This window comes from Neolamprologus brichardi, chromosome 23 (assembly GCF_056152115.1).
Source record: "Neolamprologus brichardi isolate AB-2024 chromosome 23, ASM5615211v1, whole genome shotgun sequence".
In the NCBI taxonomy this organism is placed as follows: Eukaryota; Metazoa; Chordata; class Actinopteri; order Cichliformes; family Cichlidae; genus Neolamprologus; species Neolamprologus brichardi.
Window position 1 is genome coordinate 19,117,457 of NC_142125.1, and position 24,464 is coordinate 19,141,920.

General features: G+C 39.6%; 1 protein-coding gene across 1 annotated transcript; it reads left to right on the forward strand.

Annotated features, from left to right (window-relative positions):
• The first annotated feature begins 952 nt into the window (after positions 1-952).
• LOC118454874 (protein NLRC3-like) lies at positions 953-14,283 on the forward strand. The gene is made up of 11 exons (XM_087836811.1): positions 953-995; positions 1,733-1,872; positions 1,957-2,055; positions 2,210-2,314; positions 4,129-4,207; positions 8,195-8,423; positions 8,562-10,329; positions 10,423-10,596; positions 11,185-11,340; positions 12,213-12,265; positions 12,429-14,283. Exons 2-11 carry the CDS (start codon positions 1,784-1,786, stop codon positions 13,001-13,003), a joined length of 3,327 nt encoding a protein of 1,108 aa, XP_087692937.1. The 5' UTR covers positions 953-995; positions 1,733-1,783; the 3' UTR covers positions 13,004-14,283.
• Positions 14,284-24,464: the final 10,181 nt, after the last annotated feature.

The following is a 24,464-nucleotide window of genomic DNA, read 5'->3' on the forward strand; positions in this document are numbered from 1 at the left end:
AACTATCATGTGACCTGTCCATTTAGACTCAAACTGATGTGAGCAGTTTATATGTAGGGCAGGTCTGGCACAACAGTGCTGCATGACTTCATTGTACCGATGCAAGTCAGACTATATGTGGGAAAAAATGAATTGTTTGTTCAGTGCTTAATCAAACTGCATGACACTGACAGTCACTTGAGCACAGGGAAGTGTGACACAAACAGACTGACACTCTGGACTATTTCAGTAAGTCTACAAACATACATCAGTGTGACTGTGAAACCACAAAGCATCACATCTGAGGTTTAGGGAAAAAGCTTCCAGTGTTCAATTAAACAAAGAGAAAGCATGGATCCGTTATTGATACCATATCTGACCTGCTGAAGGTTTTCTTTGCCTCACTCTCATTTTGTTCTCTGACTCCTCTGTCATGTGAGCCTGAAGCAGCTGTGACTGTGACTCTTGTTCGGTGATACTTTAACATGCAGACTAGAGGAGGATCCAGGGACTGAACACCAACCACAGCAGCCTCATGATCGTCTTTGACTCATGCATCTGCTGACATGTTTGAAAATGTTGTCCAGATGTGTTGAATTGGCTGAAAACAATAAACTGAATCTTACACTCAAAATGACACATTGTCAGCGAATGTATCTGCACACATTTCCTTCTTAAAATTTGATTAAGGAAACAGCTCAAATTAAACTACAATGTTTTCTTTAATATGCAGTGACACCAGTGTGAATTCAAAGTGTCAGGTTACAATATAAACAGATCATTTTGGAGGTTAAGTTGATTAACAGGAAAGTTGTGCTTTTTTTGTTTTATCTATTTATTTTTAAACAATAAAACTCTGATCAGACATTTCCAGATAATCAAAAACAGATCAGTTCAGTTTTTGGGCAAGTCATGTGTCAGCTCCTTCCTGGGTGTTTTTTTCCTTTTTACAGTTTCACTTCATTTTCCTGAACTTGGGATCACATTACTGCCTCAGTCTGAAGCTCTGTAACACAGTAAGGAATCTTTAATTTTTTTTTTACCTGCAGAAACAGCAAAAATTTGCTTCATAGTTCAAACTAACAGAGAAAAATCTGGAATTGGGAAGATGTGAATAAAGGAAGCTCACCAACAATCCATCTGACATCTTGTGTGTGAGTGTGAACAGAAAGTCAGAATATGAACTCATACTATGGTCAAGATATTAGAGGTATTAACTAATTTATTTTGAAACAGTTACTAAAATGTTATATTCTGTAACTTTCTCCTGTATGTTTCTAGTGCTGTCTTGAAGTACGTTTTTCAGTACTTCCTCATTTCACAGTTACTTCACCTACTTACAAACTCAGTTAATGCGTTCAATATTTATGTTTGAATGCTTAAATGTTCTTAAACGCCAAGTTCTTCCCCACTTTTAACTCTGCTGATCCTCCTTGAATTATGGATCAGCTGAAATGTTTGAAAATGTTCAGACGTGTTGAACTGACTGAATATTAATGGGCTGAAGCTTCCAGTCAGAGTGAATCAGTGTGTCAGTGAATGCATCGTGTGTGCTTCATGGCTCCATCTAGTGGACTGATAGTAGAAGTAGAGCAGCTGATGGCAGCTTCCTCTGCCTCACACTGCTGTCTGACTGCATTCAGCTGACACTGAGAGGAAGCAGAAAAGAAGCAGCTGATATTTGGACAGCACACATGATGGAAACGAGGATTTCAGTTGATGTGCACATGCATGATTTGTGTTTCCTCTGCAGGTGAAGGTAGAAAGTGTGTGTGTGAGCTGATGTGGATGTGAATTCAGCAGCATGGATCAGTGTGAGGACAGAGAGGAGGGAGTCCCTCCATCTAAAACCACTCTGTGTGGGGAACATGAGAGCCAGACCAAAGCTCAGAGGTGAGATGACCATCTGTAACTGTTCATGACTCTTCTCCATGTCACAGCTCAGCACTCTCATCACTGCTCCATCATTATTCACAGGAACCAACCTGGAGCTGAACCCAGCTGTGTGTCCTTAAAGAGTGATGGATCAAAAGCGAATATTTTAGATTTTCAAAAAGCAGCATCAAATAATGCAGAGTAAGTGCTTCTCATTGTTTAGATTGGACCGAAAAATATCCCAGGGGACAAATTGTAATTCAGTTAAATTAAACTATAATTAATCAATTGAAGAAACTGTTAACTTTTTATTTTTAACTTTTATTTTCTCTTTTTCTGTCGGGCTCCATTGCAGACCAGATTTTTCTGGAGCTGAATCTAGCTGTGTGTCCTTAAAAAGTGACTCGTCAATGTATATCCCTGTAGGTTTTAAGGAAGGACACCATTCGGTTGCAGAAAGGTAATCTGTATCTAAATGTTGGAACTGACTTCATTTATTTAAACCGTTTGACTGAATAGTCTCTGACATGTTTAATGTCAGGTCAGATCTGTTTCACACACATTTCTATATTCATGTTTAAAGTGGTGTGCGATGGAGTTTGTTTCAAAAACACAGCAGTTAAAGTGTAAGGAACAAATGCTGTAGCAGAAGATGGTGGTCAAACTACAATATTCAGTTTAATATTTCAAAGTTCAACAATACTATGTATAATTTAAACAAGTCATAATGAGGAGTTATAAAGTCAGATGGACACATATAGGAATGATTTCCTGTAGCATTCACTGGTGGAATGAGCCTTTTCCTGAATGTGCTTTCCAACATGAAATGAAAAGGATGTGAAAGATTGTCAATCACTCCCATTTGTGTCATCCTTTGTAAAATGCCTGCCAGAGAGTCAAGCTCCACACCCACATTAGTGACCTTGTGGATCAGTTTATTGTCTTTTGCTATCCACTAACCTCCGTCTACAGCCCCACCACACAGCAGAATAGAGACTGGCACTGGCCACAACAGACTCATAGGAAATCCTGAGCATCACCTAGAAAATGTCAAAGGACCTCAGTAATCTCAGAAAATAGAGAGAGCTTTGGCCATTCTTGAAGAGTGTTTCTGTGGGGTTTTTTTTTTAAATGAAGTCCAGTTTATTGTCAGTCTGAACATGGCACTTGCCATCTTCCAATGACTGCACACAGACTCCATAGAAATAGTTCTCATTGGTTCTTCTGTTCCTCCTCATGTCCACACCCAGTTATTTAGTCTTTGCATTGAGTTGCAGATGGTTCTGCTCAGATCACATAAGTAAGTTGCCCAGCTTCAAAAACAGTTTTAATGCTGAAGTCTTTTAAACAAAATACAAAAACAACACAGTGCTGGCAACAGGAAAGCAAAAACTCTGAGTCACAGGGAAACCAGAAACCAAAAGAACACACAGCATGATGGGGGGCACAACAAATGAGGGTTTAAAGGTTTAAATACATAAGAGAAGATGAGGCCATATTGGAGACACCTGGGAAGAAACATACAACTAAATCTGAAAGAAGACAGATTGCCAAAATAAAACAGGAAGTAACAGTATACAGAACACAGAAATGCAGACTTTACACAGGGAATGAAAAGTAAACTAAAACAAACAATACAAATAAACTAGGACAATAAATTGAACCCAGATAATATTAACCACTTTAAAGATCGCCTGAGGAAATAAAAACAACAAGGAAACATTTCAAAAATGTACAAAACTTAAAAATACCACAAACTCACCAAGATAAATTCAGAATTATCTTGGGTGACTGGAAAATGTTTGACAGTAATAGCTAAAACAAATGTAAAAGGAAATTAGATTACGAGGAGACAAAGTTGTATGTTGAAAATATACATTAGACAGAAATATGCCTCTTCAAGACATTTATAACATGTTTAGAACATATTTAGAAGAAATGGTACAATAATTGACTACAAACATAGACATTTTCTGAGAACTGGAAGGCGACCTGTGAAACCAGTTATACATACAGATAGAGAAGGACTTTTATCTTAGCTGCAACTAATGGAAAGCTGTCGGGACAAAACTAAGCTTAGCTAACATTTTCAAACAGCTGCAGGCTGAGCTGCTGATTATCAATGGCATTATCAGGACTAGTAAAAATTTACGACTAAAGGGAAGCATCTGATTCACTGCTCACATTCAGACCTCACTTCATGAGCGTTTAGCTTGTGGTTGACTCTGTATGAACAGACCTGATGTAAACTAATTCTTCATGATTCCTCCACAGAGTGGACCAGGAAAGCTCAGAGGTTGCCAGAGATCAGTCTGACCGGGAGAATCATGCACATCTGGACTCCATATTTAGGGTCTGTACAGGGTGTGAGGGTTACTCAGACCATGGCTCAGATTGGTGGGTGAATGGGATGTGGGGATGTGCCTGTGAAGGTTCTCAGTCATCCAGATCATTTTAGTCTAAGGAGCTTGGAAAGAAAAGTGTCTGGACTTCTTTAAGTTGCTTGAAGATGTTTCACTTCTCATCCAAGAAGCTTTTTTTTCAAATAGTGGAGAGTCCCAGATCTAAGCCTTTGAAAGAGTGACCTCTTTCCAGTGTTCACATTTTGGACAGAGAAGACAGATGGTTTGAAAGCAGAGTGGAAGAAGTCATCTTTGTCCACTGTGAACAACCATCTTCGAACAGAGACAGTCGCATACGACACCAACTGTCTGCCATCTATAATTCGGTTTTGAGATCTCTTCCCAGACGCCTTAACGCCCACTCACATCCTGGGCCATTTCACCTCAGGAATCACTTGGTAGGGTGAGGCTGGTTTCACAATGAGCTCACCCAAAACTTTGGCTGATCGTGACTACACCCAGTTTCACACCTTGGCTCATGTGATTAGGTAGAGTATAATTAGTTTTAGGTTTTTATCGGTTTTCAGCGTTATTTTGTTATCGTTTTTATCATTAACTCGGTTTTCCTGGGTCTTTTCACGTGTGTTATGAATAAATCGTGTTTTTTTTCGGTACCGGTACTAGTTTTATTTTGTTGTATTTATCCGCGACACCTTAAAGGCCGGTCCGTAAAAATATTGTCGGGCATAAACCGGTCCGTGGTGCAAAAAAGGTTGGAAACCGCTGAGTTACATTACTCAATGAGAGTAACGTATTCTGAATACTTTGGGTTACTTAATATTTTATCATGCTTTTCACAACTACATAAATGTACTATTGCTGTGTGATTTATTACTTTTACTGAAGGTTATTCGCCATATCAATTTTAACTAGACTATATAATATTTACTTACAACTGGGCTTGTTAGCCCATCTTTTTGGCTGCAGTCATTATTATTATATTTACATGCTTCCATCTCCTGTTTCTGGTCGGTGACAACTCGTACTTTTTGACTCTCCTTTTTCTCCCTCCCTCGCTCACAGACACACAACGGGTATGACAGTCCATTCTCCCAGCAGCACGGACTACACTGCCCATGAGGCTACATTCTTTAGGGCTATGCCTGTAACACTTACAAAATAAAGAAGGTATAGCCTAACATATGAAACAGGAAAAGACCGTTGTGTAATCCATTTTTTTCGACAAAGTAACTGTATTCTGAATACCACCTTTTTAAACGGTAACTGTAACGGAATACAGTTACTCATATTTTGCATTTTAAATACAGTGGCTTGCAAAAGTATTCGGCCCCCTTGAACTTTTCCACATTTTGTCACATTACAGCCACAAACATGAATCAATTTTATTGGAATTCCACGTGAAAGACCAATACAAAGTGGTGTACACGTGAGAAGTGGAACAAAAATCATACATGATTCCAAACATTTTTTACAAATAAATAACTGCAAAGCGGGGTGTGCATAATTATTCAGCCCCCTTTGGTCTGAGTGCAGTCAGTTGCCCATAGACATTGCCTGATGAGTGCTAATGACTAAATAGAGTGCACCTGTGTGTAATCTAATGTCAGTACAAATACAGCTGCTCTGTGACGGCCTCAGAGGTTGTCTAAGAGAATATTGGGAGCAACAACACCATGAAGTCCAAAGAACACACCAGACAGGTCAGGGATAAAGTTATTGAGAAATTTAAAGCAGGCTTAGGCTACAAAAAGATTTCCCAAGCCTTGAACATCCCACGGAGCACTGTTCAAGCGATCATTCAGAAATGGAAGGAGTATAGCACAACTGTAAACCTACCAAGACAAGGCCGTCCACCCAAACTCACCGGCCGAACAAGGAGAGCGCTGATCAGAAATGCAGCCAAAAGGCCCATGGTGACTCTGGACGAGCTGAAGAGATCTACAGCTCAGGTGGGGGAATCTGTCCATAGGACAACTATTAGTCGTGCACTGCACAAAGTTGGCCTTTATGGAAGAGTGGCAAGAAAAAAGCCATTGAAAGCCATTGTTAACAGAAAACCATAAGAAGTCCCGTTTGCAGTTTGACACAAGCCATGTGGGGGACACAGCAAACATGTGGAAGAAGGTGTTCTGGTCAGATGAGACCAAAATGGCACTTTTTGGCCAAAATGCAAAACGCTATGTGTGGCGGAAAACTAACACTACACACCACTCTGAACACACCATCCCCACTGTCAAATATGGTGGTGGCAGCATCATGCTCTGGGGGTGCTTCTCTTCAGCAGGGGCAGGGAAGCGGGTCAGAGTTGATGGGAAGATGGATGGAGCCAAATACAGGGCAATCTTGGAAGAAAACCTCTAGGAGTCTGCAAAAGACTTGAGACTGGGGCGGAGGTTCACCTTCCAGCAGGACCTTAAACATAAAGCCAGGGCAACAATGGAATGGTTTAAAACAAAACATATCCATGTGTTAGAATGGCCCAGTCAAGGTCCAGATCTAAATACAATCGAAAATCTGTGGCAAGATCTGAAAACTGCTGTTCACAAACGCTGTCCACCTAATCTGACTGAGCTGGAGCTGTTTTGCAAAGAAGAATGGGCAAGGATTTTAATCTCTAGATGTGCAAAGCTGGTAGAGACATACCCTAAAAGACTGGCAGCTGTAATTGCAGCAAAGTATTGACTCAGGGGGCTGAATAATCACGCACACCCCACTTTGCAGTTATTTATTGTATTGATTTTCGTGAGTTGAGGAGTGTCGGGTGTAGTAGCAGTGACCAGCGACGGGGAAATTGCCCGTTGGTGCTGGGAATACCAAGTGGCAAGAGTCTCTAGGAAGGCCACAGAATCCTCTTTGCCTGGGCCATCCATGCCAAACAGTTCAAACTTGAAGGTCGCTCTTAAATCCTTAATAATGCGAACCAGCTCCCTGACATCCAGGAAGTTCTGAGGAAAAACAGTGGAAGACAGGAAGGCATCCAAGAAGACGACTTGAATGGGTTTCTTTGGAGTGTCCGAGGCGTGGATGACTGCCCGGCAGTAATCCCATAGCAGTGTGAGCAATTTCTCCTCTGTGAAAGAGCCTGAGTCTGCTGGGTCCAGACTCAGGTTGGTTTGTATTGTCACGGCTGCTGGGTGGTGTTTGTGGAAAAGGATCCAAAATGCAGTCTAAGGCTGTGATGCAAGTGACTGTTTATTTACAGAGTGACATAAACAGAAAATGTTGAGCAAAAACCTTCAAAACCTAGACTGGGGAAAACTAATGACAAACCCAAAATACATGGCACACACTGAGCACAGACCGACACCCACTATATATACACACACAAGGTAATTAGGAAATTACACACAGGAGGGAAGCATAGATGATCCTAATTCACATGATGACAGGGAAACGCAAGCTGAACACAGTGATATCACATATGGATCTACAAAATAAAACAGGAAGTTCCCAGGCAGTTTAACAGAATACAAAATCCGAATGAAACTAGAACATGAGAAAATAATAATAATCATAATAATAATCACAAAACGCTGGGTCCCTGACCCAGGACCATGACAATTAGTATTTCACTGGTGTGACTTCTGAAAGTCACAGCATTTTTCAACAGCAAAGGAAAGGAAATGGAAACATTTGAGGGTATTTTAATTTGTTGATTTTTAAAAATATTACTTAAGAGATTTCCTACTACTAGGATGTAAAGAGTAGTGATCATGAAGGGAAATTCTGATTGCATTTTATATGTTGTACAGTTCAAATTATATTATAGTTTTAGTTAGCAACCTGTTGTCTTAGACTGGAGTAGTATATAATGAAACCAACACCACCTTATTTAGGCATTATTTTTAGTTTGAGAGACACCAAAATATGATATTTGTATTGGAAACATTCTGGCTGAAGTCCAGTGTATCCAACATGGATCTGATGTTTCACTTCATGATTTCACACTGACTGAATCCTATTCTATTCTATTCCAGCTGCTGGAGGAAAACATTGTTAATTTTGTAAAGAATGAGCTGAAGAAGATTCTGAACATTCTGGGTCCAGATTACCCAGAATGCTTAGAGAGTCATGGGGAGGATGAAGAGTTGTTGAAAGCTGAGAATGAAAAGCAGATGAACAGCAGCAGAGAAGCATTTGTGAAGCTCACTCTGCACTTCCTGAGGATGATGAAGCAAGCGGAGCTGGCTGATCATCTGGAGAGCAGTAAGAGGGTTACTCTAAATATTTAAAATGGTAGTAGAATAACATTACATTTGCGATCTCATATTATATATCTACTTCTGAAAGCAGAACTTGTTGATGTTTTTATTTTAAGGCTATATCCTCTCTGTGTTCTTTAAGAAATTCCCAGCATATGCCAGAATAAACTTAAATGTGCTTTAAAGAAGAAGGTCCAGTGTGTGTTTGAGGGAATTGCTAAAGCAGGAAACCCAACCCTTCTGAATCAGATCTACACAGAGCTCTACATCACAGAGGGAGGGACTGCAGAGGTCAATGAACATGAGGTCAGACAGATTGAAACAGCATTCAGGAAACCAGACAGACCAGAAACATCAATCACACAAGAAGACATCTTTAATGCCTCACCTGGAAGAGATGAACCAATAAGAACAGTGCTGACAAAAGGAGTGGCTGGCATTGGGAAAACAGTCTTAACACGGAAGTTCACTCTGGACTGGGCTGAAGGCAAAGCCAACCAGGACATCCAGTTCATATTTCCATTCACTTTCAGAGAGCTGAATGTGCTGAAAGAGAAAAAGCTCAGCTTGGTGGAACTTATTCATTACTTCTTTATTGAAACCAAACAAGCAGGAATCTCCAGCTTTGAAGACTTCCAGGTTGTGTTCATCTTTGATGGTCTGGATGAGTGTCGACTTCCTCTGGACTTCCGCAAAACTAGAATCCTAACTGATCCTAAAAAGTCCACCTCAGTGGATGTGCTGTTGATTAACCTCATCAAGGGGAAACTGCTTCCTTCTTCTCGCCTCTGGATAACCACACGACCTGCAGCAGCCAGTCAGATCTCTGCTGAGTGTATTGACATGGTGACAGAGGTCAGAGGGTTCACTGACCCACAGAAGGAGAAGTACTTCAGGAAGAGATTCAGTGATAAGAAACTAGCTAGCAAAATAATCTCCCACATCGAGACATCGCGAAGCCTCCACATCATGTGCCACATCCCAGTCTTCTGCTGGATCACTGCTACAGTTCTGGAGGATGTTCTAAAAACCACAGAGGGAGGAGAGCTGCCCAAGACCCTGACTGAGATGTACATCCACTTCCTGGTGGTTCAGGCCAAAGTGAAGAAGGTCAAGTATGACGAAGGAGTTGAGACAGATCCACCTTGGAATCCAGAGAGCAGGAAGATGATTGAGTCTCTGGGAAAACTAGCTATTGATCAGCTGCAGAAAGGAAACCTGATCTTCTATGAATCAGACCTGACAGAATGTGGCATCGATATCACAGCAGCCTCAGTGTACTCAGGAGTGTTCACAGAGATCTTTAAAGAGGAGAGAGGACTGTACCAGGACAAGGTGTTCTGCTTTGTTCATCTGAGTGTTCAGGAGTTTCTGGCTGCTCTTCATGTCCATCTGACCTTCATCAATTCTGGAGTCAATCTGCTGGAAGAACAACAAAAAAACACCCAGACAGAGAATCACTTCTATCAGTGCGCTGTGAACAAGGCCTTGCAAAGCACAAAAGGACACCTGGATTTATTTCTGCATTTCCTCCTGGGTCTTTCAGTGCAGACAAATCAGAATCTCCTACAAGGTCTCCTGAAACAGACAAGAATTAATCCCCAGACAAATCAGGAAACAAGTAATTACATCAAGAAGAAGCTCAGTGAGAGTCTGTCTGCAGAGCAAAAGATTAACCTCTTCCACTGTTTACATGAACTGAATGATTGTTCTCTAGTGGAGGAGATTCAAAGGTCCGTGAATTCAGGAAGTCTCTCTACAAATGAATTGTCTCCTGCTCAATGGTCAGCTCTGGTTTTTATCCTACTGTCATCTGATGACCTGGATGTGTTTGACCTGAAGAAATACTCTGCTTCAGAGAAGGCTCTTCTGAGGCTGCTGCCCATCGTCAAAGCTTCTGAAAAAGCTCTGTAAGTTTTAAACTCTTTTGCTTTAAATACACTGCTATATATTCACTAGCAAAGAAAAAACAATATCTCAAGATTCTTTTGATGTCTCACCAGACTTAGTGGCTGCAACCTCACAGAGAGAAGCTGTGAAGCTCTTTGCTCAGTACTCAGCTCCCAGTCCTCTAGTCTGAGAGATCTGGACCTGAGTAACAATGACTTGAAGGATTCAGGAGTGGAAGTGCTGTGCCGAGGACTGGAATCTCCACACTGTGAACTGGAAACACTCCGGTCAGGGTTCTAAAATGTTTTAATTATGGTGATTTAAAATCTGGTTTGAGTCAGGCTATGAGGGAATGTGTCTACTGGAATTTATCAAAGTATCTATTATTATTACTTCTGTAAAGTAGAACCTTCAGTGTTTTTTTTTATTATTATTATTATTATTATTATTATTATTATTATTATTATTATTATTATTATTATAACAATAATAACAATAATAATAACAATAATAACAATAATAATAATAATTTCTTTTCTTTTCACTACTGTGCTTTGGCTTAAAATATTTCAAAGATTAGATGTTTTGTGGGCAAATTTGCTCCAAATTTTTATAAATCCTTGGATTGAATAATGATTTAAATAATCTTGTAAATTAACTTAGTGTCTTTATCTGGTCAACATTCTAGTCTTTGCATAAATTTACTTATGACCAAATGCCTGTAAACTAATAACAGTCCCACTAGCCTTAGTTCTACTTTATGTAGGTTTTGCTAACTGTAGACTTTAGTTTTTAAGTGCTAAATCCTACTTCATTACAAAATAATGTTAGTCAACTGCATCACACTTCTCTATGAGTATGTCATGTTTCTGCAGCCTGTCAGGATGTATGATCACAGAAGAAGGTTGCTCTTTGCTGAAAAAAGCTCTGAGCTCCCCTTCCTCACGTCTTAAAGAGCTGAACCTGAGCTACAATCATCCTGGAGATGCAGGAGTGACTCTGCTTGAGAAATTGAGACAGGAAACTCTCAGGTATGGAGAGACTTGTTTGTAGCCAAAGATTATGTCTAATAGAGGAGTTTTTTTTCTTTGCTAAATCTCTCTCTCTCTCTCTCTCTCTCTCTCTCTTAAGAGAGAGAGAGAGTGTTTAAGTAATTGGTTAGTCTGTATTGTCCTTCACAATCCGTATTGCTCTCTTTCCTTTGTTTTGCTTAACTCCTGTTTCTCTGTTTGGTGTTTCCTTTCTTTCTCCACAGTCAGTCTTGTTCCACGTCTGTTTCTCCCAGTGTCATACCTTTGTGTCTTAGTGTTTGTGTTCATAGTTATCATACTTCCTGTTTTATTTTGACTGTTATTTTTGTTTCACCTGTTCTGTTGTTGCAGCTGTGTTCTCCCCTGTTTTCCATCCGCTATCCTCTGTGTACTTATGTCCTCTGTCTTCCTCTGCTTGGTGTCACGTTGGCCCCATTGCTCTGTATTTTCATGTCCTTCTTGTTTCCCTCTTTTGATTTTATCTCCTAAACTCAGAAAAAGAGCACTATTGAACGCTAACTTTATTTTGGCAGATATCAGAAAGCCAAAGTTCATTACACGCAGTGAGAAAAAAGTAAATGTGGAAAATATTATAGGCGGGAGTATTCTTCTAACATGTGATACTAATAAATGGCACATGTGTATTATTCCTACTGACTGAAGCACCTCCCTAAAAGTAATGAGTCGGGGAACTAAAGGGTCATACAAATTTATCTTTACATGAAATGCTCTTCAATACACAAATGGATTAAAGTGTATATCTGAAAATCTTGGCTCTTCCTTTATCAGTGTCTAACAGTATGAGAGCGATGTAATGTCCATGTGTGCATGCTGAAAGAGACTGTGCTGGTCTGACCCCCTCCTCCTTTCAGGGTCATTCTGGAGCCTGCTGGAGAACAATGGTTGAGACCAGGTCTGAGAAAGTGTAAGTGTGTTTTTAATGTGATTCATGAAAACAAAGCAGCACACATTTAACCATCTTCAAACTGGCACATCAGTCATTCACATCTGTCACCATCAAATTGTCAATCAATGAACAGATGATGGATCAATAATTGCAGCTGGACTGTGTTTGTTCTCTCCATCAGATTCCTGTCAACTCACAATCGACAAAAACACAGTAAACAGAAAACTCAAACTGTCTGATAACAACAGGAGGGTGACACGTGTGGAGGAGGATCAGTCATATCCCGATCATCCACACAGATTTGATAGTGATTGTCAGCTTCTATCTAAAGAGGGTCTCACCAGTTGCTGTTATTGGGAGGTTGAGTGGAAAGGAGAGGTTTATATATCGGTGAGTTACAGAAGAATTTCAAAAAACGGAGACAGCAATGCCTTTGTCTTTGGAAGGAATGATCAGTCCTGGTCTCTGTTCTGCTCTGAAGTTAAGGGTTACTCTGTCTTACACAGTAACACAGAAACATATCTGCAATCCTCCTCCTCTGTCTCTAACACAGTAGCAGTGTATGTGGACTGTCCTGCTGGCACTCTGTCCTTCTACAGAGTTTCCTCTGACACTCTGATTCACCTCCACACCTTCAACACCACATTCACTGAACCTCTTTATCCTGGATTTACAGTCTGGTTTCCTGGTTCCTCAGTGTGTCTGCGCCGAGTTGAGTGTACAGAGTTTCCTCCTGTTAGAGAAACACTGACCTAGGATGAAACACTGTTAAACAGATAGTTCAGTCTGTACATGTCTTTCTCTTTCAATCAGAAACACAGTTTCAGATAATCAGTCAGTTGTAAATATTCTAAATGATTCCTTGTAAACATCTTCCTCTTCAGCCCTTTAAAGGTGGAAGCTACAATTATTTCAGGAAGCACATGTTTTTTTTTACACTCAAAGCTTCACATTGAATATTGTTATGTTGTTATTGGTAGGTTTACGACACCAACTGTCTGCCATCTATAATCTAGTTTTGAGCCCCCTCAAATCCTGGGCCATCTGACCTCAGGAAATGTGTTTTGAGTTATGTTCAAAAAAGATCTGGAATTAAAACAGGACTACAATAGTTAATTCACAGTAAATTCAGGACTACTTAAGGCCACCATTTCCCACCAATTTACTCAGAACCAGAATCTTTTTTTCAAATTGTAAAACATCAAATCACACTAAATGTTTATTTTTTTGATTGAAAAATATAAAAAAAACATATTTGTTAAATATAAGAGTAAAGAGAGAAATTGTATGTATTTTGTAATTGCAAATGGCACCAAACTGTATTCAAAATTGAGCCACACTTATGGAGGTCCACAATTCTTTTCCTGGTGTTTTGGTTCATATCTCTTGATTTTCCCACGACAAAGAAACAGGCTCTGTGTTTTGGGGGTACCTTATATGGATCCACAGGTGTGCCACCAATTTAATCACATGGCCCCTACTAACCTATCAGAAGCTTCTTAAACTCTTTGAAAGAGGAGTGAAGGAAGCCATCTATGTCCACTGTGAGCGACCATCTTTGAACAGAGGCGGTGGTTTACGACACCAACTGTCTGCCATCTATAATCCAGTTTTGAGTTCCCTCCCCAGACGCCTTAACGCCCACTCACATCCTGGGCCATCTGACCTCATCTGACCATCACATGATAAGGTGGGGCCAGGTTTCACAATGAGCTCACCCGAAACTCTGGCTGATTGGGACCCACACCCAGTTTCACACCTTGGCTCAGGCGATTAGAGGATCATCAGGGGGTCCTTTTGTCCCTCTGTGGGGGGATACTCCCACTAGGTTTAAATCTGGGACTCCCCACCATTTGACTGAAGAAGCTTCTCAGATGAGAGGTGAAACACCTTCAAGCAACTTAAAGAAGTCCAGACGCTTTTCTTTGCAAGCTCATTTGACTACAATGACCTGGATGACTGAGAACCTTCACAGACATACTTCTTAAACTCTTATTAACTCTTATTAATTAACAATAAACTTAGTGTATATGTACTCCTAAAGTTGATGAAAGTGATAAAAAATAGACAGCGCTCTCTTTTTATTCTGACATTTAACTAATTCAAAAGATGCTTCAATATTTATTTATCTAAAACAAAACAAGTTTACTCTAAATTGATGTTTAACAGTAAAAAAAAAAGTTCTTGTTTTTCCCTAAAGTGTATGTAAATATCTGGTTTCACCTGTGACCATACTGCTGTGTATTGAAATTCCTCTTGTTTTGCATAGAAATATAGAAATATTGAACAACATACAAAGCATAATATATAAAATAACATCTACCTGAGTTTTTTCTTTGAAAGAAGCCCCTTATGTCTATTGTTGTGTTCATCAGTACATAGCTGAAACCGATTTAGAGTGCTTTATTTAGCCATAGAGGGTAACAACTGAAAATATGAAATAAACACACATGTAAGCTAAGACCAGTGTTGGGTGTAATGTGTTACTAAGTAACGCGTTACTGTAATTAAATTACTTTTCCACTGAAAAAGTAGAGTAACTATTTACTGTTCATTTCTTTTACCTAGAAATGAACAGTAAATAGTTACTCTACTTTTTCATTCTGAAGCTGAGTCCAACATCTTGGACTCGGCTTTCATGAAATATGTCCATTTCAATGTAATGAAATGGACATATTCCCGTCTCTTCACTTTTCTGAAACAAGCAGACAAGAACATTACAGTAATATGTAAGCTATGTCCTGGGGAGAAAAAACTATCGGCTGCTGTTAATAGCACGAGTAATCTACTGAAGCACCTGACACGAGAGTATAGACAAACACTTCTGAGTGATCCTTGTTCGTCATCCATGGATAACACCGCGGCAACTCCTGCTAAGCAAGCAAAACTTGATTTTACTTCAGCAGCACAGAAAGTGTCTGAAGGTGAGCTTAAAAAAATGATTGCAGGCTACATTGTGGAAGAGATGAACCGCTGCGTACTGTAGAGTCTCCGTCTTTAAAAAAATATATTTATTATTTAAAGAGTTTAATTTCTATTGTTTGCCCACTCAAGGTTTATAGCGATTTTAAGAAGTATTTAGTTAAATTACTTATTTAGTTATTAAGTTACTTTTCTGACATAGTAATTAGATAAGTATTTTAAATACAATATTGACTAAGTAATTAGTAATTAATTACTTTTTTAAAGTAACTTACCCAACACTGGCTAAGACTCTCTAAAAAACAGCATTGTTGTTGTTTGGCTTTTCATTTCGCCATTTGTTGATTCACTCGAAGAGCAAGTAGCTTAATATGGGTCAAGTAACCAGTTTGATATCAATCTTTTGTGATACACCATCATATTTACATTGTAAAAATACGAATGATTTGCTTTGGTACTTGGTCAAACTTAAGCTCTCCTCTGACTTCCTGGCTGCGCTTCTCCTACAGCAAACTCGCAGGCAGCAGCTTCTCCCCCCTCCCTCACATGCGTAAGTGCTGTGCTCAGTCACCTATAGTGCCTGAGCTCGGATCATACCAAAATTAGGGGGAATTTCCGACTGTGCGCTATGTGCTTCGAATATTTTGTGTAGGTTTTGTTTTATACAGTTGTCAGTCAGGCATCTAACTATGAAACAAATTACACTCCAAAAGACAAAAAAAATGAAAAAATGACCTGAGCTTAAGCCCAGCAAGCCACCCTCCCGCTCCGCTGATGGCTTCATTAAATATACTTCTTTATTTGCTGTGATATATAATTGTTTTGATGGGTAATTGTGATGTTAAATATTTAGATACTGTTAACTTTGGAGTTATGTTGGGAAAATATCACACACCTGTAATGAACTCCTTGTGTTTATGTAACATTTGGTCTTTATTTATTTCAAGCCACTGAAAACTGTGGAAACAGTAAATAAAAGTCTGAACAACATTCATGTTTTAAATCTTTGCTTTAAGCTATACTCTTCTGTTCCCATCTCATTTCAAAGCATTACTTGTGTTCATAAGATACACTAGATGATGTCAGTGTAGCCAGTTGGGCTACTCTCCATCCCTGGCTCACTCACTCTCTCTCGCTCTCTCACTGCTAGTCAGGTTGTGTTGAGTGGAAACACACCTATAGTTTAATTGCATTCTTGGCGTTCTCGACAAAATATTGATTGATATACCTTTATTAGGCCCACAAGGTGAAATTTCATGAGGCTGCCGACCTATTGCACGCAATGGCGGTGCCATCTTACCCTCCGACCATACATACATTACACAAAACATCACATGGGGAAGACAGATCAGAGAGGTATAACAATGGAAAATGCACCACTTAAAGTAGAAACACTTAAAGTAGAAATTTTAATTGAAATTAAATGTTAGTAGTACACTTATCATGAACAACCAAAACCAGTGGCAAGTGAACTCAATGGCAGAATCCAAACACGAATCACAGAGAATGGAAATATTTATTTTCACACTTAGAGGATTTATGTTGAAGCAGGGAAACACAGGGGATTTGAGTAATTGCACAGAAAAAGGAGAGGAGCAGTCTAAGGCCTAGGATGTCCTGTTGCAATGTGCACTCATGGACATCCTTAATTTTGAACACAGTGTTCATTATGGACAAATTTTGATTTGCACAAAAGTCCAGTAATAGAATCAAATGTCTCAGTAGTTGCCAGATGGAACCCACCTGAGCACAATGACAATCAGAACTCATTCTACAAGCTGAAGATGCAGGGAAGAAGCACCTGCCTGCTACCTCCTACCAACAAAACTCAAACATTAGAATAAACTAGCTCACTGGCCATAATGGTGTCTTAATTTGATATTTTTGCTCTCTCTTGGCTGACTAAACCATGTAAGTCCTACAATGGCCACGATAGCAAAGATGTACTAGCGATGTAGCAGGGACAGGCACTTGAATTAGGAGGCCTACAAAAAACAGAATTCAGTTGACAGCAATCTGTAATCTATTGACATCTCGTGGTGAGAGTTCACAGACTGTACAATAAAATAATTTCAATTCAATTCAATTCAATTTTATTTATATAGCGCCAAATCACAACAAATGTCGCCTCAAGGCGCTTCATAGATACAGAGAAAAGCCCAACAATCATATGACCCCCTATGAGCAAGCACTTTGGCGACAGTGGGAAGGAAAAACTCCCTTTTAACAGGAAGAAACCTCCGGCAGAACCAGGCTCAGGGAGGGGCGGCCATCTGCTGCGACCGGTTGGGGTGAGAGAAGGAAGACAGGATAAAAGACATGCTGTGGAAGAGAGACAGAGATTAATAACAGATATGATTCAATACAGAGAGGTCTATTAACACATAGTGAGTGAGAATGGTGACTGGAAAGGAAAAACTCAATGCATCATGGGAATCCCCCGGCAGCCTACATCTATTGCAGCATAACTAAGGGAGGATTCAGGGTCACCTGGTCCAGCCCTAACTATATGCTTTAGCAAAAAGGAAAGTTTTAAGCCTAATCTTAAAAGTAGAGATAGTGTCTGTCTCCCGAATCCAAACTGGAAGCTGGTTCCACAGAAGAGGGACCTGAAAACTGAAGGCTCTCCCTCCCATTCTACTTTTAAATACTCTAGGAACAACAAGTAGGCCTGAAGAGTGGGAGCGAAGTGCTCTAATAGGGTAATATGGTACTACAAGGTCATTAAGATAAGATGGGGCCTGATTATTTAAGACCTTGTATGTGAGGAGCAGGATTTTGAATTCAATTCTGGATTTAACAGGAAGCCAATGAAGGGAAGCCAAAACAGGAGAAATATGCTCTCTCTTTCTAGTCCCTGTCAGTACTCTTGCTGCAGCATTTTGGATTAACTGAAGGCTTTTCAGTGAGTTTTTTGGACATCCTGATAATAATGAATTGCAGTAGTCCAGCCTGGAAGTAATAAATGCATGAACTAGTTTTTCAGCATCACTCTGAGACAGGATATTTCTAATTTTAGAGATGTTGCGCAAATGGAAGAACGCAGTCTTACATATTTGTTTAATATGTGCGTTGAAGGACATATCCTGGTCAAAAATGACTCCAAGGTTCCTCACAGTGTTACTGGAGGCCAAGGTAATGCCATCCAGAGTAAGAATCTGGTTAGATACCATATTTCTAAGCTTTTCAGCGCCGAGTACAATGACCTCAGTTTTATCTGAGTTAAGAAGCAGAAAGTTAGTGGCCATCCAAGTCTTTATGTCTTTAAGACATTCCTGCAGTTTAACTAATTGGTGTGTGTTATCTGGCTTTATGGACAGATAGAGCTGGGTGTCATCTGCATAGCAGTGAAAATGTATGCTATGTCTTCTAATGATGCTGCCTAGGGGAAGCATGTATAATGTAAACAGAATTGGTCCTAGCACTGAACCCTGTGGAACTCCATAATTAACCTCAGTGTGTGAAGAGGACTCTCCATTTACATGCACAAATTGGAGTCTATTAGATAGATATGATACAAACCACTGCAGTGCAATACCTGTAATACCTACAGCATGTTCTAATCGCTCTAACAGGATATTATGGTCAACAATATCGAATGCTGCACTAAGGTCAAGAAGGACAAGCACAGAGATGAGTCCACTGTCAGAGGCCATAAGAAGATCATTTGTAACCTTCACTAAAGCTGTTTCTGTGCTGTGATGAACTCTTAAACCTGACTGAAACTCTTCAAATAAACCATTCCTCTGCAGATGATCTGTTAGCTGTTTGACAACTACTCTTTCAAGGATTTTTGATATGAAAGGAAGGTTGGAGATTGGCCTATAATTAGCTAAGACTGCTGGGTCTAGAGATGGCTTTTTGAGTAAAGGTTTAACTGCAGCCACCTTGAAGGCCTGTGGTACATAGCCAATTATTAGAGATAGGTTGATCATATATAAGATCGAAGAATTAATCAATGGCAGGACTTCTTTGAGCAGTTTTGTAGGAATGGGGTCTAAAAGACACGTTGATGGTTTGGAGGAAGTAATTATTGAAGTTAACTCAGAAAGATCGATTGGAGAAAAAGAGTCTAACTTAACATCAATGGAACTAAGAGTAGCTGTAGATAATATTACATCTGTGGGATGATTATTGGTAATTTTTTCTCTAATGATAAAAATTTTATTTGTGAAGAAGTTCATGAAGTCATCACTAGTTAACGTTAAAGGGATGGTTGGCTCAAAAGAGCTCTGACTTTTTGTCAGCCTGGCTACAGTGCTGAAGAGAAACCTGGGGTTGTTCTTATTTTCTTCAATCAGTGATGAGTAGTAAGCTGTTCTGGCTTTGATCAGCAACAAAAGCTCCTTTAAAGCCCAAATGGGCAAAAGATGGCCTGATGCCCAGAAATGGCTCAGGGACTATTTCAATCCAACTAAATACAATTCCAAATAACACGGAAAATTATATCATAGCACCTGTTAGAGCTTCCACATTTGCTATATTGACAGTAGACTTGTAGTCAAGACCGCCTAATCCGAGACCAAGACAAGACCAAGACCAGAGGGTATCGAGACCAAGACAAGACCAAGACCAGAGGGTATCGAGACCAAGACAAGACCAGGACCAGAGGGTATCGAGACCAAGACAAGACCAAGACCAAGTTGAGACGAGACGAGACCAAGACCAAGACCGAGACAAAAAAAGTCTTTAAACTGCAGCCAGATGCTGCTTCGTTTACGGGTCTCGGGCATATTTATGTGTTTTTGCTTTCGCACAGCCCTCCTCACCGCTGTCTACTGTCTCACTCACTCACTGAGAGGACAGACGCATGCTCCACTTGACTGTTGCGTCTCTCACCCTCTCTGTTTTTCACATAATGATATTATCCTATATCCTCGCATGTGATTGGCCACAATATGGAGGGATTGGAGCGTAGCTGAGCCACTGTGTGAGAGCTGAGCAGCCAAAGGAAATTAAGTGAGGGTAGAAATGACTGAAAGATTATTAGGCTCTGTTTTGAGCTTTGTTCAAAAAAGAATGACTTCATATATATATATATATATATATATATATATATATATATATATATATATATATATATACATATATACACACACACACACACACACATATGCAGGACACCTTAAACGAGTTTTTTAATTAAGCAGCAAGGCAGAACAAAGTCGGGCCTGTATCAAGACACAGGGACTAAACCCCAATTCAACCAGACCCAGAACTGATCCAGAATTAAAACAGGACTACAACAGTAACCAAGACAGAACCAGAATCAGAACTAGATGATAGCAGCACTAAAAATCATCTTAGACCTGCACTACACTTATTTTTTAATTCTACCAAAGTACACTATTTAGATTCTGAAAAGTTTATATAATTATTTAGCCTTGTTGAGCAAACAAGCCTGCATAACTTAATAAATATAGAATTTTAAAAGTAACAAACGCTATCTAAAAAGATACAATAGGTACGAGATACATGTTCTGATGAGTTTTTGGCAAACAACCATTTGACTAACATGTGTGTCTCACCTGCTCTTGTTCCATCTCTGTTCTGTCGTCATTTTCGTCGTCTCTCTCCCTCTCTGTTCCTCTCTCTCCCTCTTTGTGCTGACAATCAAGCCAAACACAAATATACAGTGGAAACCAGATATTTACATACTCTTCAGATAAAAACACAAACACTTTTTAATTGTAACATCAAATCAGACTAAATGTTTCTTTTTTTAGATTGATAAATATAAAAAACATATTTGTTAACTTTAAGAGTAAAGAGAGAAACTGTCTGTATTTCTTAATTGTAAATGGCACCAAATTGTATTCAAAATTGAGCCACACTTATGGAGCTCCACAATTCTTTTCCAGAATTCTTTTCCAGGTGTTTTGGTTGACATCTCTTGATTTTTCAAAGAAACTTTCCCATTTCAAAGAAACAGGCTTGTGTTTTGCCTTATATGCATCCACAGCTGTGCCACCAATTTACCCACATGGACTCTACTAACCAATCAGAAGCTTCTTAAGCTCAGAATGGAATCATCTGGAGTTTTCTTAATCAATCTTAATTAACAATAAACTTAGTGTATATGTACTCCTACATTTGATGAAAGTGATTAAAATAGACAGCTCCCTCTTTTTATTCTGACATTTAACTAATTCAAAAGACATTACAACATTTATTTATCTAAAACAAAAGTTTACTCTAAATTGATGTTTAACAGTAAAAAAAAAAGTTTTATGTTTTCTCCCTAAAGTGTATGTAAATATCTGGTTTCAACTGTGAATATACTGCTGTGTATTGAAATTCCTCTTGTTTTGCATAGATATACTGAACAACATACAAAGCATAATATATAAAATAACATCTACCTGAGTTTTTTCTTTGAAAGAAGCCCCTTATGTCCATTGTTGTGTTCATCAGTACACAACTGAAACCGATTTAGAGAGTTTGTTTAGCCGTGGAGGGTAACAACTGAAAATATGAGATGTAAGCTAAGACTCTCTAAAAAAATCAGCATTGTCGTTCGGCTTTTTATTTATCCATTTGTTGATTCACTCGAAGAGTAAGTAACGCAACCAAGTGATCAGTTTGATATCAATCTTTTGTGATACACCGTCATATTTACATTATTAGTTCAGTACGAATGATTTCCGTTGGTACCTGGTCAAACTTAAGCTCTCCTCTGCAGCAAACTCGCAGGCAGCAGCTTCTCCCCCCTCGCTCACATGGGGGCTGTGCTCAGTCGCCTGGTGCCAAAGCTCGGATCATACCAAAATCAGGGGGAATTTACGACGGTGCGCTCTGTGCTTCGTGTGTTGTTTTTGTTTTATACAGTTGTCAGTCAGGCATCTAACAAACAAATTACACTCCAAAAAACCCCATGCTTCTGAAAAAATGACCCGGGCTTAAGCCCAGTAAGACACCCCCCGCTCCGCTGATGGTTGACTCCAAATCTCCCGAACACTATGTCGATTTGAGAGCGCAAGACCGAGACAGCGAGACCAAGACCGAGACCAAGACAAAAGTCCATCGAGACCAAGACAAGACCAAGACAAAAGTCCGTCGAGACCAAGACGAGACCAAGACCACGTAAAAGTGGTCTCGAGACCAAGACCGGTCTCGAGACATCCAACTCTAATTGACAGTTCAGTAATGTGGAACCTGTTTGAGTAGCAAAAGCTTCACTGAATAAAGCTGCTACTTAAATTCTGGCTTTAGTAAAATTTTAACACTTTTAAAGTATTTGTATTTTACTTCAGAATCAGCAATACCCACTTCAGCTACAGTAGCAGTTAAGTTACAGAAAGCTTGATCTGGATTAAATATGAATCACATGTACCTTTCCCTGACTGCACACAATAAGGCAGTCAAAAGGCTGTTTTGTGTCAGTGCTGAAATTGCAGCTCTATTGTCCACTAGAGACAGGCTCCATAAGTGAGTCAGTCCAGGGATTACTTCACTAAAATGTGCAGAATAAAAGCAGAAGAAAACATGTTTATAACTTGATACAAAAACAGTCTTGGTCTTTAACACTAACTTCTCCCTCCGTAATAGCTGTAAGGTGGGTGAATCTTTTTTGCAACCTGCTTGGATTTTATTAAAGGTTAAAGTTGGGGCTGTGGTCACTTCAATCAACAGGTGTGCTGACAGTACTCAGGATCATGAACTAAATATTTTTAGGGATTTTGACTGTTGAAGATGTAACATTAGTCTGTTGGAATGCATAGCAAGCATTTTGTCCACCATTGTCAGCCAGTTTATAAGTCACACACACAAAGGTAAACTCCTCTGAATCTTGAGATGTAGTAGCTGTGCTCTCTGGTTGCTCTGGAACCATGAGACTTTCTGCATCTATCTGAATCTGATCAACATTTCTACACCAGACTAAGTTGGCTCCAACATTTATGATGTATGTCAGCGGTCTGGTCCATGACAGAATCATGCCAGACTGCCATTTCTGACTTGGGTCTCTGTAGCCTCTGGCAAGCGTTAAATATCAACACTTCACCGAGTTCTTTTGATTCCTCATAGGCATCTGATGGAAGACAACACACTGCTCAGTAGACCATTTCACACTTTTATTACTTCCGGAAGGGAGATGCGTCCTGCATGACACGCTGCAGCGAATCTCGAATTGGCGGTGTCCACGTAACAGTTTTGTTACAGGGTGTCCCACTCTAGTCACTGACAATAGACAGTGACTAGAGACAATGACACGCTGTAAGAGCCTTTATTGTTCAGGGCCGTGTCTTCTTTAGTGTTGTGAACGATACGGTTATATGACATTTGTTAATATACAGCAAACCATTGAGGCACTTCAAATAATTTCATTTTCACATTTCACACAAGAACTTTTTGTCCAAACCAAAATCTGGTTTTGTTTCTTGTTGTTTCCACCATGGAAGACTGTTTACCTTGGACATCCTTGCGAATGTCTGGTTTCAGCAAATCTAGACGCGATCTCAGATTCTGTCCTATGAAGAGCATTGCAGGTGTGTGTCCAGTTGTTGCATCGGTGGTGTTCCTGTAAGCCAGTAAGAAATTGCCGATTTTCTGTTGTAGCAGCTTACCCTTTGTCCGACTGGCTTTCATTGACTGCTTGAAGGACTGGATGAACCATTCAGTGTGTCCATTTGTTGCAGGATGATGGAGAGCTGAAGTGATATATTGTACTCCGTTACTCCTAAGGAAACATTGGAACTCCTCTCCAGTAAACTGACAACCATTTTCACTTACGAGCTGTTGTGGCAGACCTGTGCGTGCAAACACTGACCGAAGTCTATTGATCGTGCTGGCAGCTGTTGCTTGCTTTACGGGGATGATTTCTGGCCACTATGAGTGAGCATCAACCACAACCAGGAACATTTGGTCCATAAATGGGCCAGCATAGTCTATACCAGGGGTCAGCAACCTTTAACACCCAAAGAGCCATTTGGACCCGGTTTCCACACAAAAGAAAAAGTGGGGCCACAAATACTTTTTGACATTTAAAATGAAGATAACACTGTAGATACTATTTTTTACATTTATGATTTTTGTAAACAACTAAAGTGTGTTGCTTATGAAATCCATGAAGTGCTACAGAGAAAAATTCATTTTATTTATGTAATTAACACATTTTGAACTCTTAAAGAAATATAACAAAAAGGAAAGACACCCAGTTGAAGGTCTCTTAACCCTGTACTGCATGACTTTTAAATTTTTGGGAAATATTAATATTTCACCCTATTTTGGGGGAGATTTAGGGTCCGTAATAATATATCAATCATAAAATATGACACCTCCCCAAAATGATATTGGT

Coding starts and splice junctions, on each gene's coding strand:
- LOC118454874 (XM_087836811.1), top strand. CDS start 1,784: ATGGATCAGTGTGAGGACAGAGAGGAGGGAGTCCCTCCATCTAAAACC. Junction 2,056..2,209: donor GCAGCATCAAATAATGCAGA/GTAAGTGCTTCT, acceptor GCTCCATTGCAG/ACCAGATTTTTCTGGAGCTG. Junction 4,208..8,194: donor ATCTGGACTCCATATTTAGG/GTCTGTACAGGG, acceptor ATTCTATTCCAG/CTGCTGGAGGAAAACATTGT.